Source organism: Danio aesculapii, chromosome 8, assembly GCF_903798145.1.
Source record: "Danio aesculapii chromosome 8, fDanAes4.1, whole genome shotgun sequence".
In the NCBI taxonomy this organism is placed as follows: Eukaryota; Metazoa; Chordata; class Actinopteri; order Cypriniformes; family Danionidae; genus Danio; species Danio aesculapii.
In genome coordinates, this window is record NC_079442.1 from 14,251,767 (window position 1) to 14,272,015 (window position 20,249).

Genomic DNA, 20,249 nt, shown 5'->3' on the forward strand with positions numbered 1-20,249 from the left:
TTTAAGTGATTAAAAAAATCACTAAATCTTTAGTAAAATATTAATATTTACACATTTTATTAACACTAGCAGTACACTAACAGTCAAAAAGTGCCATTGGAGAACCATTAATTAGAAGTGAATGTATTGGTCAACCATTTCAGCCCTTCAAAATCATTAAAAGAGATAGTTTATAGGATTCAGTCATCATTTACTCAGCCTTCACTTCTTTAAAACCTATTTAAGTAATTTATATTAAGTAGCCTTAACCAATGTACTTACCATGTACTTGCACTGAAAAATAATCATTTGTTACAAGGTATTATCGTCTAAATACATGTTTTACATGTGTTTATGATTGATTAAATACATGCATGTAATTACATCTGCAATTATTTTCTGTAATTACATTTTTCATTTACATAGTTGATCATCCCTTACCCATATTTAAATCTACCCATACCATCAAACCTGCCCATAACCCTACTCATATAACACATTAAGAGCATTCTGCAATACATTATAAACACAGTAAGTACATTCTGTTTAATTTTTTTGGTTTATTTTATAAATATTGTTATATTTATGCCACTTAATATAAAGTGTGACCGAGTTTCTTTCTTCTGTTGAACCTAAAAGAAGAGATTTTTTTAAAAAAGCTGGTTGTTGGCAACCCCTGACTTCCATTGTATTTGTTTTTCTTACTATGGAAGTCAATGAGTGCCAGCAACCAGCATTCTTCACAATAGACGCATTTCCACTGTCGGGCCAGTGCGAGCCAGGGCTTTTATCGGGCCGGGCCGGGCCAAAGGTTGAGCAGTGAGGCTGAAATCATGCCACGTTTCCACAGTCAGGCCAATAACTCCCAGCGCGAGTCAAACGTCACACAACCTGCTCAGTTCAGCGGGAATCAAACAAAGCAGACAAAGCACCATCGCATCATCATGAAATGATTCAAATGGAGACAACTATACTATGCAGCATTACATTATATGTCTATACACACAGGCCTATGTATGTTCATTCATTATATTCGTTTACTCGCCGACTGACAGTTGGCATGGTACATCGAGTGGTCTCGCCACTAACGGAGGGATGACCCAGCACACCATCCACAATATAAAACCACAGAATTTATCTGTTAATAACTCCATATAAAACCTTTTTCATAGCATACTTGTTTCGGCAGAATGGCATATCTAGACTGATTCTCCCCAAAGCACAAAACCATATAAAATATTAAATATCCTTCTGATTTAAAATGTATTTTTTTAATTTTTACCATGTCTCTTACATATTGAGTAACTTTTATTTGACAATGCTGGTGTGTATCGTATCCTACATTATCTGTCTCTTTCTCTCTCTCTCCACATGAGCAGAGATCAGGTGCAGCTGAGAGGGGCGGTGCCAATTATAAAAGCACGCTGTTGGCGTTGTTCATCGAGTTCTCTTCCTGTTTCCCCTCGCTGTTGTGTGTGTGTGAGAAGATCGCTCTAAGTTCACTGTGTGGCAGTGATATCTTTCTGTCTGAAACCCTTTTCCAAAGTCATCTGGTGAGATACTCTGTTAAATGCGGTAATAGGACGGTAACTTGCATTAGCGGTGGCTGATCGTTTATTTCCTGTCTGTAACCCTTGTTCTAAGTCATCTGGTGAGATACTCTGTTAAATGCGGTAATAGGACGGTATTCTGTGTTAGCTGTGGTTAAATGTTTATTTACTACTGAATGATCTCAGGGAAGGCCCTTTTTCTTTTGTTACGTTTCTCTTGTTTAATGGATAGTTAAGGAGATTAGGATTGTTGTTTTATTTACAGAGCTTTATTTTCGGTTTAGGTAAGAAATGTAATATTAGGTAGCGTACCTTGCTTTTTTTAATTGTTTTGGCCTTTTTGTTTCGTGGTTCTGATATTGAAATATATGTTTAATATATCTGTTACCCCTTTTTGACAACTTGTGCTTGGGGGAGCAGGAACAGGGACTCCGGGTGACCTCTTTTAATAGACGGTCATCCTTAACCTTATGTGCGTAGCATTGTGCATCCGCTACGTAACAATGTCATATAAAACATAAACACTTGTTTGAGAAAATAGAACACATTTTTAGGTGCAGTTTTTCCCAATCCATTTATAAAGCAGTGCTACAGGACTGGATGACAGAAAGGAATTGAAGGGTAGATTCTGTTGGTTTTGCTCACCCAAAAATGCTCTGTTTGCACAATTTGATTAATATCATCGTATCCAAAATACTTTATAAATAATATTTCAAAACTCCTCCTTTGTTTATTGTTTTTAGAAAATATCTATAATCTTTTTTCTTTTTTTCAGATTTCATGAAAGTTTAAAAAATGGTTTAAAACGGTTTTATTTGTATTGTATAAACGCTTTATTTGTATTGTGTATATAGCTATTTTCTTATGGCTTTTGTTTGTTTTATATTGGTATCTTTAATTAGTTTTTATTATATCCGATATTTGTAATTCTTTAAATGATTTCAGTAGCCTATAGCTTATTTAGGCTAGATCATGTAATTTGTAAAGTTGTGTGTCTGTTGTATTTATATATTGTATTATCTCCAAAAGAAATAAAGAAAGAAAGAAGCCGCTCGCAGTAACGACAGAGCTGTGAAGCGAGCCTTCTTTTACCCGGTCTCACATTCACACACACACGCACGCACGCACGCACGCACACGCACACGCACACGCACACGCACACACACACACACACACACACACATCTAAACACGCATGTTTCATGCACAAACACACCTTTTAAACTTGACAAAAAACTCTCGACAATTGAGAGTTACTGACTGCTGTGTCTTTAATATGGTGTAAAGATTATTGTGTTATTGAAACACCAAGTAGGATTTGAATTAAAACTACTTCAAGTATTATTTTATGCAACAACCTTAAATTTAAAAGGGAAACAAAAGAGCGATCTTAAGCAAAAGACCCCTAGCCTATAAGGTGTTAGGGTTAAGTTGTTGTATGGAATATCTTAAACTGATCAGTAGCTGTTTTTTCATTGCCTTATTTATTTATTCTTTGCCAAATGTACTCGTGTGTGATGGGAAAACTAATGTTATGACAGTGGCACACCATCTTGCAAACTCCACCTCTGCTTTCACTCCGCCCCAAAGGCCCAGCTGGCCCAAGGTGGGCCAAAAAAAGGCCAGCTGCTGGCCTCAAGAAAGCCCCGCTTTGGCCCGATCTGGCCCCGAAAGTGACTAGAAACACGACTGGCCCTGGCTCACACTGTCTTGCTCGCTTCAGGCAGGACTGAAAACTCGGCTAATGTCTTCCTTTGTGTCCTACAGAAGAAAGAAACTCATAAAGGCTTAAAACCAAACGTAGGAGAATAAATGATGAGGGAATTTTTATTTTTGCCTGAACTATACCTTTTAAGTTTGAAACCAAAAAATTTCAGTCAAAAATTCGGTGCATCTCTAGTTGCTACTATTGTGTTAAGCTTGTGTGAAGCCAGCAGACTTAGTTCAGACTTAATTAGTTGGCAAAAAGAGCACCAAAGCGGTTGCCGTTGCAAAATCTGCATAAATATTACATCAAGCAAGACGCTTTCTACAGCATGATGACATTATGAAGCTGAGGTATACATTTTATGAAAGATGTATCATAAGCCTGCATGTAAAATTGATGACTTTAAATACTCAATTATAAGTGTGTTATTTATACAAGAGATTAGTGCAAATGTGATTTCACTACAGAACCTCATTGAGAGCTTTTAAGGTCTGCTGTTCATCAAAAAAGCCTTAAAAAAGCACATGAATCATTACAAACAAGACGCAGGTGCTCCAAGGGGAAACACTATTTATTTAAGTTTGCAGATATATCCCTGCTGTAAAGCCGTCAGCTGAGGCTTGTTGCATTATGATATCAGCACTCGTGCAAATTCATCATTTCTCAGAAGATCTACTCATCAGCAGTGTTGGGGAAAGTTACTTTTGAAAGTAGTGCATTACAATATTGAGTTACTCCTCCCAAAAAAGTAACTAATTGCCTTACTTAGTTACTTTTATGGAAAGTAATGCATTAGATTACTTTTGAGTTACTTTTGCGTTACTTTTCCTGACCTGGCTGAGGTTTGATCTTTTTCAGAACTTGCAGATTTTTTTTTTTTACCTTTTTTTATAGAGAAGCTCTGCATTTAACAACCACCTATATAACCTACACCTTCATTTTCCTTTAAAAATGTAGGATAACATTATATTTTGAGAACTTTCTGAGCCTAGAGCTATGCATGCTGTATATAAAGATTAATGAAATCATTTAAAGTATTGTAAACGCTACTTTTGTACGTTTTGTCTTATTAGTAAAGTAAATTCACTGTTCATTGAGATAATAATGACAATCAAGCCTAAGAGTACTAACATGAAATAATTTATATTAAGGCAAAAACAGATTTTAAACCTTTAAAATGTTTAATAATAAAATGAACAGTAAGACAATAAAAACATCCCCAAAACAAAATAAATCTTTCTGCTTTATAAATTGAATAAATTGCTTTACATGGCCTTAACAAATGTGTCAATCATTTGCTAAAAGAGAAAAAAATCTTACTATATCTCAAAACATAGTCGCTTCTACAGTAACAGTAGACAGTGGCTGCACCTCCTCAACAATAAAAGCAATAATAATTTTTTGATTTTAGTCAGATTAATTGTTTGACCTGGAGAACGTGAATTGATGTCAGTCATTTGTTGTTTAGCTTAAACGTCGTGTTTCTTGCAGTCAAGAGTTTTACTTACACATAATCTACACTTATGACAATCCACTTCTTTGCTTCGATGAGTTCAAAATAACACAAATTTATTGCAAAAACGTAAGTCTAAGGCATGCCAATGTTTCTGTTTCTGACTGTCTGTAGTGATGGCGGGCGATTCGCGAATAAGTTGTCCTTAACCGAATCTTCTAAGGCTACATTCACACTGCAGGCAAACGTGGCCCAAATCTGAATCTTTTTTTGCTCACCTATGACATGTGTTGTCTTGGCTGTGTGAACAGCCCAAACTGCAAGGAATCTGATCTTTTTCATTCTGATTTGTGCTACTTTCATATGTGATATTAATCAGACACAGATCAGATGTTTTGCAATGCGACCACAGTGTGAATGGTTATGTAGGATTTCAAGTGACTTTTACATCTTTGAGCGACATGCGTCATCATTCTGTACTGCAAACATCCTCTACTCCTCAGCAGCATAGTAGAATGGCACACAGAGAAATTACTTTACCACAGAAAGTGAGTTGTTCATAACAAAGTGAAATGAAATAACTTCAAATAGAGATAAACCAACTCCACCTTCACAGTTCAGTCTGCGGATGCTCATTAACCCTAGATGAGTTCACTACAGCGGTGGTCAGACGACACGCACTGCGGTTGTCATAAATCACAAATGATCAGTGTTTTTAATCACAAGAGACTCATATTAGATTTCAAATGCCGAAATGTGCATTAGTAGTAGCAGAACAACCCTTTAAAAATGTTAAAATACACCACGGTTGACTGTGAAAAGGGCAATAATCATATTAAACATAATCTGACAACGTGCTTACTTCATACACATTGTGTATATAATTAGACATTTTATGTTGTCCGTAACTGTACTTTTGCGCATGCGGGTCAGTTTATGACCATGATCTGCTCACATTGAAAATCTAATACTGCTTACATTTCTAACAACAATGTGAACAGCTATGCAACAAAATCAGATCTGAGAAAAAAAAATCTGATTTGAGCACTAAGCCTTGCGGTGTGAATGTATCCTAAATGAAGCAGTCGAACCAGTTCACCAAATTAATTCAGTGTGAAACGGTTGCATCTTCAGTAGGCTAAGTACTTTATTACTTACTTTTTAACATGCCGGATACCCCCTCTGACTCGAAATGAACCAATATCCAATTTATTCAGTTACTAGAACAGTACACTGACTCATCTGCTGTGAAAAAAGAGACCTGATGATGAGTGCAAGCCAACTGTCTGTTCCTTCGTAGCAGACTCTCTCATCGAGTATGTGATTCAACCTAATTTTTATTCCACAATATATATTTTTAAAAGCCAATCAAGCAAGTTAAAATGTAATTCACGTTTCATTTTTCTTAAAGTAACTCAAATAATATTGCTTATTTTCAAAAGTAATGCGTTACTTTACTCGTTACTGCATATTATTACGTAAAGTGTTACCCCCAACACTGCTCATCAGACACTATAAAGATCCTAAATGTTGTCCCAACACAAATCCATTAAGTTAACTTAATTGTTTATACACATTTAAGTAGATTGAACAACATAAAACAATTCTGTTTTCAAAAAAAAACTCCAGAATGGTGTTATTTTCGTTAATTTTAAATAAGTAGTTAAGAACAAGCAGCAAAAATCTATTATTTGATCCTTTTTTTGAGTGTAAGCATTATAAAGAGTGAAGCTTGGCCTTACAACTTATAATCAAAATCTTTAAAAACAAGCTAGTAGGAATCTAATGCCTGATAAAAACCTCATCTAAAAAGTGAGAAAAGCTTGTAATGCCACAGGTTTAGTACCGAAGATACAAATGTAATCAAACTGTTAAGGACACAATTATTATTACTATTGATCTGACTATTTGAAAAAATATATATATTGTCAATTCTTTTGCACTGCATGCTTTTCAACTGCTTAACTGATGATACTGTATGGGCTACTTGTGATTCATTGGCTGTGAAATGAGTAGCCTTTTTTAAGACATCAACAGTATTTCAAAACAAGACAATTACTATCTATTAATAAATTAGAATTGATGAAGTGATCAATGAATGCACCATACAGCGCAATAGTGCCAAAATTACCCTAAAAGTTAACCTAAATTCTAAAAAAGTACCACAAAAACAAGACATGCTCAAAAATACTATTTTAAATACATTTGAAAAGGAGTGGTCTAACCCTTCTGAGCATTAATCACTTAAAAAAATCTGAATAAATATTCAATTTAAATTGGTGGTATAACCCGTCGTAAACAAATCTAAAACACCCTCTGTTTAAAAGAAAGTGTCATTTGTGGACTGTATAATATAGTTATCCACTATATTCTGTGATATAGTGGACAAATGCAGTCAAAATAACCAAAATTGAGAAAAAGAGTTGCCTAAACATACCCATACCTATTAAGTTCATTAATGGAGTCATTAAACCTAATTTCCAGCCATTTCATACAGTACGAAACATTAAGGCCAGGTCCAGCAAACGCATGGGACTTCAAGTTTTCGCGTCAAATATTTTAAAATCATACCTCATTATTAGCAAAATGTTTGGCACATGATTTGTTGGTTGAGGAATGAGTGAAGGTGAGAGAGTATGGCTGTTTAAGGCTGGCGATGAGTTAAGGGGGTCATGAGTTACTCATAGATGCTCTATGGCTCGCTGGTTTTGGCTTCTGTTTGTCGTATTTCACAGACACAATGAGGAAGACGAGGAGTGTGACTCCCTGGATGGCGGCCAGGAGGAAGAAGTAATAATTCAGTCTGCACTCGTTGATGTTACCTGCAGAGAGAAGAAAGAAAGGGAGAAATAGGGATCATTTGGATGTGAATATCAAAATGTCAATAGTGGATAATAATGATTTACATGATTTGCAGCACAGAAATCACAACACCATTACATAATAGCTGAAACTACATTCTAGTATATTTTCTCAGCGGTATGTCTGAATTTTTTTGATGCAAGAGTGTTAATTAATAATTGCAATTTATAACTAAGAGTGTATTCTCCTCTAGTTTGATTTGATTGAATTGAACTCAAGTTCGTTTTCCCCTTTGGTGCGGATCTTTTGGGTCAGTTGTGAATAGTGAATAGGAGTGTGTTCTGGGAATTTGAGTCACAGGAGCCTGGATTCCATTGATCTCCATAGGTTTATTGTATCATTTATACACTTATTTGTAGGGCTGCACAATATATCGTTTCAGCATCGATATCGCAATGTGAACATTCACAATAGTCACATCACAGAATTTGCAATTTTGAGCCTGTATTATAATTTATAATTTCCATGTGTTTGAGGCCTGTGACTATATGAAGATTTTAACAGCATTCAAACATAAGAAATTGTACCGTTAACTTTAATAACAATTAATTTTATTGAATTATTTTTATTTTTACTTAAAAAAGACTCTGAAAATGATAAAACACTGTTTATTTCAAATGTAACTTTTCATTATTGTTTCTATCTAAGATTTGAATGTGTTTATTAGATGTTATGCAGATGCACTCCCCTACAGAATCAGCCCAATCAATCTAAAATTATCAATTCTTTCTAAATAAAGCTATTTTAGTCATCTGGTGAAATTGTGTTCATATCGCAATATATACCGCAGACTAACAAAATATCACAATGTTAGATTTTTCCAATATTGTGCAGCCCTATTATTTTCAATAAGCTAAGCACTCACACAACAAATAAAGAAGAAAATCTTTAAAAAAGGAAATGTTTTCTTGCGGCAGTTCATTAATTCCCGGTCACTCATGGATAATTTGGTTCATTTATTTGATTCGATCGTTCTGTGTCCATGCTTAGCTTCTCTAGATCCACTTTAGCGCTGGAGACTGAATATTGTGGAATTAATATTTTTAGCTTCGAAAGACACACAAATAATATTTTAATAAAGATTTTTACATATTTAATATTTAGATATTTAAGTCTATTTTATTTTCAGTGTTTGAAAAGTATTAATAAGCGGTCGAAAAATTATGTGGTTATTTGCATTGGTTTGTAAGTGATCTTCTGAGCTTGTCATAGAACATGGTGGAATGCAACTCGCCATGATGTAGCTTCGCATTTTCTATATAGAAATCACACTCTGGTGTGCACCAAACAAACTTACCTAGACACAGTTGAAGAGTTGGTCTCTGTCATGATCACCAGTGATCTAACCTAGGCAGATCACTGGAGAACTGCACATCTGTCACTGAACTGGACTACAAATACTATCATGCACCTCACACACACCAGTTTCTGATTCTCTCTAATTACTCACACACAGCTGGAAGCTCATGATGAGCTCATTGCCAGGACTATATTATACATCTCACTCACACATACATTTATTGAGTCTTGTTTGTTTTCCATAGCATTATGAAGAGTTTTCCTGGTCTTGTCCTGCTGTGTTTTGACCCAGTTTCTGTTTATTTGTTTCCGTCTTTTCAACACCTGCCCTGACCATTCGCCTATTTCTGACTATGCTTCTGGATTACCCTTATGATACTGTTTGTACCTGTTTGCCGTTGCATGCGTGGCTATTCTCTGTTTAATAAACTGGATCCTCAACTCTGTTGCCCAGTGTCCTACAGTTATAGTCTCAATCTGCTTTCAAACAAACTTTGGTACGTTTCATTTCATGTGTGAATATGATCAAACCTTGACCCACCACATTCACAGGAAAGACCTCTGCCTTTTAAGTTTTCAGGATCGCACAGTTTGAGTTGTGCACCCATGGCGTCTACCATTACCAAGCAACTCAGGTGCAGGATCCTATGAACTGCCACTAACAAACCCCAGTCTAGGTCCCAGTGGGCTGTTCTGTGTTTCTCTGATGTATCTAGCCTGCCGTTATAACTGAAATGTGCATAATACACATTTTTACGACAATGTTGCTCTCTGATTGTCCATATCTACATTGGAAATGACGAACTTGTGCAAGCAGAAGACACAATTTCGAGACAAGAGACACAGTTTGAAAAACAGACCACACCAAGGGAGTGCAACTATTTCTGTCCAATAAAAAGCTGACACACGCATGGTTTTGTTTACAACTTCTAGTTTGTAAAGCAAACCACAACATTACACAAAAAAAAATCAACATTAGCTATATTAGCTGTAAATTAACATCAACTGTATGTTTTTATCCAAAGATGCAAATTAGATGTGTGCACATGACTGGAACATCGCATAAAAACATTTGTGGATAAAGCATAGTTTCAATAAACACCAAGTCAAAGTTCCTCATGAACTGGTGCCAAATATGGAAGAAATGGAAATCACTGTGCTAAGAGAAGCCACTGTGGGCCCTTTTGCTTACATAATATGACATTTGCACCTCAGAAGACTAAGCTAAAATGCAGTGAACGTGTAGTGGATTTTAGAGGCATAAGACTGCTCTTTGGGAATGCAGTCGCTCAAGATTATTCTGGGGGTAATAATACTAAACCACTGTGAGATGATGGACTTTGGCTAAGAGATTTTAGAATGACCAAAACAACATTTCAGATGTTTAACAATGTAGTCAATAATGTAGGCTGATTTGTCCATTAATGCCATCCCATCACAAAATCACATTCTTTTTTTGATGCACATGCTGGAATTTATTTGGTATATGTGTTTGGTATATTTATCTTTTCTTTTCAGATAAAACATTTATCCTACCAAGTTGTGTGCATAATTTTTAAAGTGTATGCACATCTTGGCATTTTCCACTAAGCATTTTTATGCATTTTTCTAAAATGCGCATATAAATATGTTGCTGGAATAAGCAAGTGAACAAACAGACTTTGCAGATGTGAATAAACCAAACATATCTTCTGTAAACCTTTAATTTACTAGTACTACACTGTAAAACATATCCGTAAATTTGCTGTTTTCGGCATTTTGAGATTTATGTTTTTATTTTATTTTATTTTTTTACTGATTTATTTATGCTTTTGAACTGCATTATGGGACCCTTTTAACCTTGAAAAGTTTGAAAAAGTGACTTTTATTACCATTTTTATTAACTTAAAGTGATATATTATCTGGGTTCATGATGTATATAATGGCAGGGGTTCTTAAATTTTTCATAAAACAAACAAAAGCTAAATAAATTTAGGTATGAACAGCACAAAAAAATTAAACTGTTTTAAGCCATTTTAAACTTTCTTTTTAAAAAGATTTAACATTTTTTTAACATTTAACATTTTTTCTTCAAAACAATAAACAACGGAGGAGTTTTGAAATATTATTTATAAAGTATTTGGATACAATGATATTAATCAATTCCTGCATATTGACAACACAAAAATATGCAACAGTCTAACAACCATATAATTTTCATAGTCATTTATTAATCTGTTTAATTTTATAACCTCACCTAACTGGTGGGCAAAATGTTTTCAGCACAAGTCTATTTTTTTGTTTAATTTTGAAGACCACCACTCAGAAATCATTCTCAATGTTCAGTTGTGTCCTGTATTTATTTTTAATGTATTTGATAGTCATAAAGGTGTCAGAAAGTTTAACCTGGTGCTAAAAAATCAATCTGCTACATCTGACACTATTGCTGTGTTGTTACTAAAATGTAGTAATTATAATAGTTAAAATTTTTTTTTTACTTTTTTGTTGTTTTAAAACAAACGTCTTGAAACAAAAGTCAAATTTGTTTGACTTTTGAAAATCACCAAGCGACCCCCTGTCATTGTCCCACAACCCCCGCTTTGGGAACCACTGTATTATGATACAACTGTATTATAGTCAACTTCCAGTACATTTTCTGTTATTTTACAGAAACATCTTATAAATTATTTTATTTCAAACTACTAAAATGTCAATAAAAGTCACTTTGTTCAACCGTACAAATACATTTTCAGTATCAAAAGTCGACAAAGCATAGATCAACATGCCATAATGCAATTTGCAACCATAAATAAATGGAAAATACTTGTGAAATCACTAAATACGGAAACCTTTAATTAATAGAACAGCAAATAATTTAAAAAAATGTACTAGTTATATTCAGTTACAGTCTCTCTTCCTAAAAGAAATGTATAAATATATTATATATCACGATTTCTTTTCTGAAATTATTCAACATCCTTTCTTTGCTCACTTGATCAGTAAAAAGAGATTCCTGATTAATTACAAAGGCCTGAGCACAGGTAGATTAAGAGAAGCTGAACATCTGCATGTGGATGCTGCATTCATATGTCAAAAGAAAGCATAAAGCATATGTTTGCGCTTGTTAGATCCCTGAAGGCATCAGAGCGAACAGGCAATCTGCTCCCCTCATGCTACCCTACAGCGGCAAAGGAGCTTTAACTGATAGCATGTCTGCCCGCACCGCTTGTAAGCATCCATTGCAACCTGCAAACCCATCTGACTCTGGTTTATTGAAGCAAAACCTAAACAAGAATTCCTTCTGCATCCAATCTCTCCTTCAATTCGCCTCTCTATAAAATGCTTGAGAGCAGATAGAGGGCTAACATCAATACTTACAGGGGAACCATAAACAAAAAGCCACATCTTCACAGGATGAAGGAACAGCCTGTAATTCAGCATCTTGGGAGCTTAAGAGAAGCACACACTTGCTCTGATTCTGCTGGCATTACAGACTATGAGCTCTTGGGTCTAAACTAACTCTCCTGTTGTTCTGACTGCTCACGGCCATTATAGTCCTGGGTGACAACTGTGTGTGGGATTGAATTTCACCCTCTGTTTTGGCTAAATTCAGTTCACTGAGAAATCCTTTCACAAATGTTGATTGCATTATAAATCATATGCGCTTCTCTATTTTTCTCTCACTCTCTGCACAGTAAATAAAAAAATACGACATATGCAGCTTTGGTTGCCTGAATTTTACTGCCACAAATATGGTAAATATACATTTCATTCATTTGATTCAATGTTTTGAAGTGTTAACATCTACATTGTACCTTTTATATATAAATTCGATATTGGATGTGAGGTAATGCTGGAAAAGGAGGAACTGCTTAAATGTAATTTGATACCCCACACCAAATAGGAAAAGAAAAAAACAACCTTTGCATTACTCGGGAGACACAAAGACTTGGTGGGTGGAGAGAACAGCATCAAACAGCCGTGTCTGTATAGACTATTCAACACAATCTCACGGCAATTCGTAACTTTTTTTTTTAGTGGCTAATTCGTACGAATTCGTACGATCTAATTTGTACAATTTAGTAAGATTTGATCATCCTCCAATGACGGTTGGGTTTAGGTGCCACGCCTCCTTTTTTAAATCGTACCATTTTGTACGACTGAACTCGTACGAATTCATACGAATTAGCCACTAAACTGTCAAAACGTAAAATACTTACGTTTTCTCGTGAGATCAGGCTGGACTATTCTGTCACAAAATGTGGCAAAAATCCTACACGACGGTAATAGTTTAAGATGTTTACATGTTTACATTCAGAGAGCAGCCTTTACAGCGGATCTTTCAGTCCATAATATTGTAGTGATATTACTGTAAACTTAGTAACTAAATCATTTTGACTAATGTATGTCTTTAAAAACTGAAAGAGCACTGCTGACAATACTAACTAACTTTAACATTCAACACCAACTGGAACCGTGTGTTTTTTAAAAAGAAAAAATGTGGATTTCACCATTTCCAGATGCAAAAAGCTCTCTGCTAAAAAATGTTCCTTACAAACATATTTTTGTTGTGTGTTAGCAGATCACTGTAACCCACACATATGGGTCCACACGCAGGCTGTGCTCTCATCACAGGAAAATGAAAACAAAACCCTCATTGCGGTACATTTATAAACGCAACACTGACGACCCATGTCTCCAAACAATTCTTCTTCTTCCACTTGTTTTAATTACGGTTGGCAACACAACGTGGCATCTCTCTGCCGTCTGAACACTGTAACAGGTAAAAAAAGTCTTTGAAGCTCTATCATGCATATTAATGAAGTTGCACCTCATTCACATTAGAGAGAGCTGATTGGTTCGAACCAAGTCTTTCTCTTGAGTTAATGCTAAAAACACAAAGACATCACGTTGTGCCAGCCAGTACAGACAGCCAATCTCTACTGAAATTTACACAATGATCTCATCGCTTTGACGTAGTTTCAACATTTCTTTTCAAACCGGAAGAAATGGAAGAAAACAACCCATTTTCACTTTTATGTGAAATATATGTGTTCTAAAAGTGTTTTTAGCAGCGTGGGACATATATCTGACTATCAATATCTCAAAAAAATGTGTTTTGGTGTTTATTGACCCTTTAAGTTAACTTGATTGTTCTTACAATTTAAGTGAATTCAACATAAAACTATTATGTTGTCTGCACAAAAATACTGAATAATTGTGTTGTTTGAGCTCATTTTAGTAGCTAAGTAGCTTAATCAAGCAACAATATTCTTGGAGTGAAGAACCAAAGCAATATCAACACAAAAAAACACAAAGAGATGAAGAGAGGATCTCAACCATCAAGGATTTCCAGGACAACACATACACTTAATACAAAAACACACAACTTGTGGAAACGCTTTTAGTTAGGAGCTTCGGTTCATTTCATGACTTTCTTATCACCATCTGCTTTTGGTGCTGTTTTTGTGTGTGTATCAAAGGTACAATGTAGATGTTAATACTTTAAAGTGTTGCATTAAATGAATGAAATACATATTTAGGGGCCGATAAAGCTTTTTGCGTTGAGAGGCGCCTTTTTTGAATGATTTACTAACGGCCACAAGCGTTTTGCCTTTTAACCTGTGCACTTGCAGTTGAAAAAAGCCAACTTTGAGCAGAAAAAGCGAGTTACGTCAATCACGTTTTTGGAACGTAAAAACGCATTCGTTATGATCGGCCCCTTACCATATTTTGGCAGTAAAATTCTGGCAACCAATGCTGCAAATGTTGTTCACTGTACATTTTTTTTTATTAAACATGTACACACATCACCTATATGTAAGCCCACACAGAATCTGCGCGCGCAGAAATCCATAGATTTTTAACCCCTCACTGAGTCTATTTATTCACTTGTGTACATGTGTGTAAATTTATTTTTATTCCGTTTTTATATTAATTTCAGTAATATTATTGACTAATATGAAAATGTTAATGATTTATTTACAATACAGTTTGTAAATATTTTCTGTCCTGTTAGCCAATTTATTATATGAGAGACTTGCTTTGTTTACCAAAAAAGTGGAAGTAATTGGGTTTGCATTAAAAATGTTTAATAAAAGTGTTTCATATATTAAGTTTTTATATAAAAACTATATATAAATGTTTCATATATTAAGTTTTTAGCTATGATACTCCCAAAACCGTTGAGCAGAAATCTGCAGACAAGTCTACAGAACTGTACGCCTGTATATGATAACTTAATTTGATTGTAATGCAATGTGCACCTTTTGTGAAGCTCCTTTGAAACAATAATTATTGTAAAAAGCGCTATACAAAAAACTTGAATTGAAATAAAGTGTCAGACAGAGTTCTGGGAAAGTCAATTTACAGTTATTTACTTTATGTAGTAGGGGAACCTACTGTTAACCATGTAACAGATTTTTACTGTAGCATTTCTACAGTAAGTTTACGGTTAAAATCATGGCCATTTTCACAGAGTAAGCTAAGCTGAGGAAAAAGCTGTTTAACAGTTCTGATCTATTCAAAAGAGGTAGTCAAACCTCCAGGGTTCAAGACCATCAAAGAGAAAGTCTTAATAAGTAATTCTGCAAAGGGACCATCGATCCTCAGGAGTGGTTTATACCAGATAAAACAGGGCCCTGTAGTGCTGCTTAACATTACCCATTTCAATGTCTAAAAAACTCAAATCTGTATGAATGTATTAGCATTTCAAATACACATATCATGCCAAAATAGGGTCACAGATTGGAAGATGGTATTTCACTTTAAGAAGATTCAACTAGCTTGAACGTGTCATTGGATGAAAGACAAGATAAAGCATCTTTTAGTAGCAACCAAGGGGTGGAGGAAAAAAATGAAACAGGACTGCTGACCCACAGCTGAACCTTCATAGGGAACACGATGAGATATAATTACCCATGGCCTTAAAGAACACAACTGCTGAAAATGAGGAAGTTGAAAACATGAAAGGAACTCAGAACACTAAGGAGATGCAATGCACAGTCATCACAAACATGTCCAAACGAAGATCCAGATGGTGAATTTTGATTATACATCATGTTAGATATGACATTTAATTAATTTATCTTGTTTAGCAAGGGTTTCAAGATTTCAGTTGCTCTTAAAGGTCCTGTGCCCAGCTCCATAAAACATCTTAAAAGGTAATTTTCCCCTAAGATCGCCCTTATGTTTCCCTTAAATATAAGCGAGTTGCATAACCCTTAAATGCTACTTAAGGGTTTTTATAAGTAAAACCATCATAGGCCATTTAGAATTTGCTGTAAATGTCTATTTTCCCTTAGGTTAACCCTTAAACGTGTTGCTTAAAACTCCACAACTTTTTATTAAATTAACAGTCAAGTATAATCTAGGGTTGGGCAAACTGCACATTAAGAGTTTCACAAGGCACAATTAATGATGAAAACAGTTACTAGAATATGGATTTGGTCTAGAAGATCACTATAACAAATAATATCACTGGAAAGTAACATCAGTCAGTCATTTAATAACTAGCTAAATTAAAACCACTAAACATTTTTAATAATGTAGACATTATCTCCTATTTTTTATTTAAGCCAATTATTTTACTTTTCAATTTAATGCATGTTATTTCTGTGCTGCATCCTCATTGAAGATGCTTGTTAATTGCTAGTTTTTTTTATAATGTACAGCAGGGCTGGAGTGGGACTCCTTTTCAGCCCTGGAGTTTCAAGCCTTAGACCGACCCCCCTCAGTTCACGACTGACTATATTAAAATAACATCATTTCCAATTTAGTTTCTAATGACACTAAAAGTTTCTAATGTCTTTTTCAAGGTAACAGCTGCTTTAGAACTTCGAATGCCTTTTTATAAATATGAAAACATTAAAGGGTAGCTAAATCTCCAACACTATTCTTTAAAACATCACAGTGTCCTTTCCTGCAATATCTGAATAAATATTCTGTGCAAAATTCTTTATAGATATCCAATCCTTTGGTAACACAAAAAATAAAAATAAAAGTATGTACACCTACATAAGTAACTCAAACAGTCCTATATGTCTAAAATAACACACAAAAAAATAAATAAATAAATAATTTTTAAAAAATTACTCCGGTGAGGTTCAAATTCAGTTCAACGGCGTCATAATGCAACATGCTGACCACTGGACCACGATGGCGCTGTTATGCTGGTGCGTTTGAAATAAAAAAAATAAGTATTGCACTGTTATCTGCAGAACTCTTCTGGAGAATACCACAGTATCACTTTCTATTGATGGCTTAATCTTTTTCTCCTCTTTTTAAATTTCTGATCAAGTTATGTCAGATTTATTAATTAAGTGAATCATCTGATTTCCATTGAGCAGGTGTAATATTCATTAATATTAATTATTCGAATTCTAAGGTGCCGCTGTTTGGGGTTGAATGATAGTTATGTTATCATTACCCTGCAGGCTGAATTTTGCTCAAGGAGCTGCAAGAAAATAAATAAAAAGGGCGGAGCTGCGGCAAAATAATGAATAAAAAAGTGAGGTTATGGTCAAATAAATGAAAAAAGTGCGACTACTGAGAGTGCAAGTAGCTAGGGACACCGGCCCTCACGGCCAAAAAATGGACCGGCCCACCGGGAATTTTCCCAGTCCTCCCGATTAGCCAATCCGGGCCTGATGTACAGTAATCTTAACACACTTCAAATAGGAAGGAGGCACTATTGCACTGAAGACACAACACTGACTGATTTTCAGTTGCCGAAAGAGTTTTTTTTTCCATGTTTTAAAGGTGTGTCTCTGAGTGAATGTGCAGAAGCAGATGCAAGTATGTATGTGTATGTGAGACACTAGACTGAGCTTAGTTAGATAGAGTTCAATTTTACAGGCCCAGATGCCATCCAGAAGCATTATCGGACACCCTTGTTAGAGAGCAGGGATTTGACCCTGGAAAGTCACTTCCTTGTAGAGTTCAGCTAAAACCCTGAATAAACTCACCTACATGTAACTGTGATTTATGAGTAGCTCTGAAGACTTTGATTAACTTGCTCAGTTATTTTTGCTTAAGGTTGGAGGTAGAACAGAGGCCTTGCAGAAACCAGACTGATAGCCCTACTGTATCTCTTTAAGCATGCCTGAAAAAATATAACCTTTGTCTTCAGGACTGCTTGAAAATGATTACACTGTGTGTTTTGGTTGTCTGCACCAGATGCGACAGGACAGAAAAATGTAAATAACAGAGCCATCTAGAAGCACAGAATAATTCACTGCACTATTAATAAACCCAGCAGGCACAGGACGCCAACATGCATTTGTTTGGAAAATGAAAATCGGGTTAATGTCAGAACCCAACATCAAGCCGATGTCCAATGTGGGACAGAGTTGCATTTTGGTTACTTTCCAACACATCCTAAAAATAACAAAATATCAACGACTGGCTTAATCATGCCCTGTGGCAACAAATGAAAGAGCGTGACCTTGTGTTAAAAAGGGCACTTGAATCAGGACTTCGCAATGATAGGCACATTTTTACATCTCTAAGAAATAAAGTGGTAAAAAATATGAGGAAGGCTAAGGCGGAGTTTTTAATAAGAATAATAGATAATGCTACAGGTAATGGGAAGATGATTTGGAAAAATATTATAACACTGACTGGAAGGAAATCTGATCATAAACTAAGTGAATTAAGACTAAAAATAAATGGAAATCTCATTCATGATCAGGAAAGACTTGCAAATATTTTTTATGATTATTTTATTAACTCTGTTGCGGAACTAAAAACTTTTCATCTAAATGTACGATACGCTGTCCAATAAATTATAATAAACCAATTTTTAAAATAGATGATATATCTGAATCTGAGGTTTTAAACATAATAGACTCACTTAGAACTTCAGAAGCAAAAGACGCTTATGGATTACATTCTGTGTTTTTAAAAACATACAAGGATATACTAGCTGGGCCTATCACCCATCTAATAAATCTTTCAATTACACAAGGTACATACCCAGGTGCTTGTAAATTAGCCATAGTGACACCGATATTTAAAGCTGGCGAGTAAACAAATGTAAAAAAACTATAGGCCGATTATTATATTGCCTACAGTTGCCAAAGTAGTAGAGAAATGGGTAGCACAGCAATTGATTGCTTACTTGAATGCGGGACATACCCCTTTACAGCCAATGCAGTTTGGATTAAGAACTAATCACTCAACCAAATCGGCTAATTGTTATCTTATAGAGAATAAGAAATCCAAACTTGACAGAGGTGTAGTAACAGGAGCAGTTTTTTTAGATTTAAAATGGGCATTTGACACAGTAAATCATGAGGTACTCCTTTCAAAGCTCACTCTTTTTAACTTTTCTTCAGAGGCGATTATGTGGATGACTTCATATCTAACAAATAGGAAACAATGTGTGCGCCTTGGTAATAGTCAATGAGTATACAGAATCAGTAATTGTGGAGTTCCTCAAGGATCCATTCTGGGCCCTATCCTGTTTAGTCTGTAAATAAATGACCTCTCACAAGTCTGTCCTACTATTAATATTCAGATGTATGCTGATGACACAGTTCTATATGTGCACGTGAAAAACAAACAACTGGCGGCAAATTATTTAACAGAGGCATTATTTCATGTGTCTGATTGGTTGTGTAAATCATATCTTAATTTGAATACAAGTAAAACGGGTTGTATGTTTTTCTCACAATCATTGACAGCTACCCATCATCCTGATGTATTTGTTAAAGCAGAAAAGCTCAGGGTTGTCTCTGATTTTAAATATTTAGGTCTAATTTTAGATTCACAATTGATATTCCAAAAGCATGCCAAGAAGGTCACTAAAATTGTTACATTTAATCTGGCCAACTTCAGGCAAATACCTTAACTTGACTAATGAAGCAGCAAAACTTTTTATGCACTCCATTTTTCTTATTTGACATATTGTCTTACTAGTTGGTCACACGCAAGTAAAAACGGTTTTAAAATCAGCTGAATCACTTTATAAACAGGCACTTAAAGTATTTGATCAGAAGTCTATTAGGTATCATCATTGTAATATAATACAAAAACACTATTTATTAAGTGAATATGCTATTTAAATGAATATGCTCCACCCCCATTATGTGAGTTTGTAACACACAAGAACAATAATGGTCAAGCAACACGATCTGTTACCAGGGGAGACTGTGCTGTGCAGTTCAGACGTACAACTTTTGCACAATCAGTCTTCTCAGTTAGAGCCAGTCATTTTTGGAACACACTTCCCATTGATTTAAGGGGTGTTACAAATTATTCAACTTTTAAATACAAGTTAAAGAAATGGCTAAAAGCAAATCAAGTTTGTAATCATGTGTAATTCTTTTGTCTAACATTTTAAGAAATTCTTATTACATGTTTTATCCTGTTGTCATATGTAACTTTACTGTTTTTGTATGTGTGATGATGTGTTTTTT

The 20,249-nt window shown here is 35.0% G+C and overlaps 1 protein-coding gene across 1 annotated transcript in view; it reads right to left on the reverse strand.

The window, feature by feature from the left end:
- Window positions 1-2,378: 2,378 nt before the first annotated feature.
- slc15a4 (solute carrier family 15 member 4) overlaps window positions 2,379-20,249 on the reverse strand; it is a 165,821-nt gene continuing 147,950 nt past the window's right edge. The window contains exon 9 of the mRNA XM_056463262.1: window positions 2,379-7,511. Coding sequence (XP_056319237.1) covers window positions 7,360-7,511 — 152 coding nt within the window. The 3' untranslated portion in view covers window positions 2,379-7,359. The remainder of the gene's footprint in view (window positions 7,512-20,249) is intronic.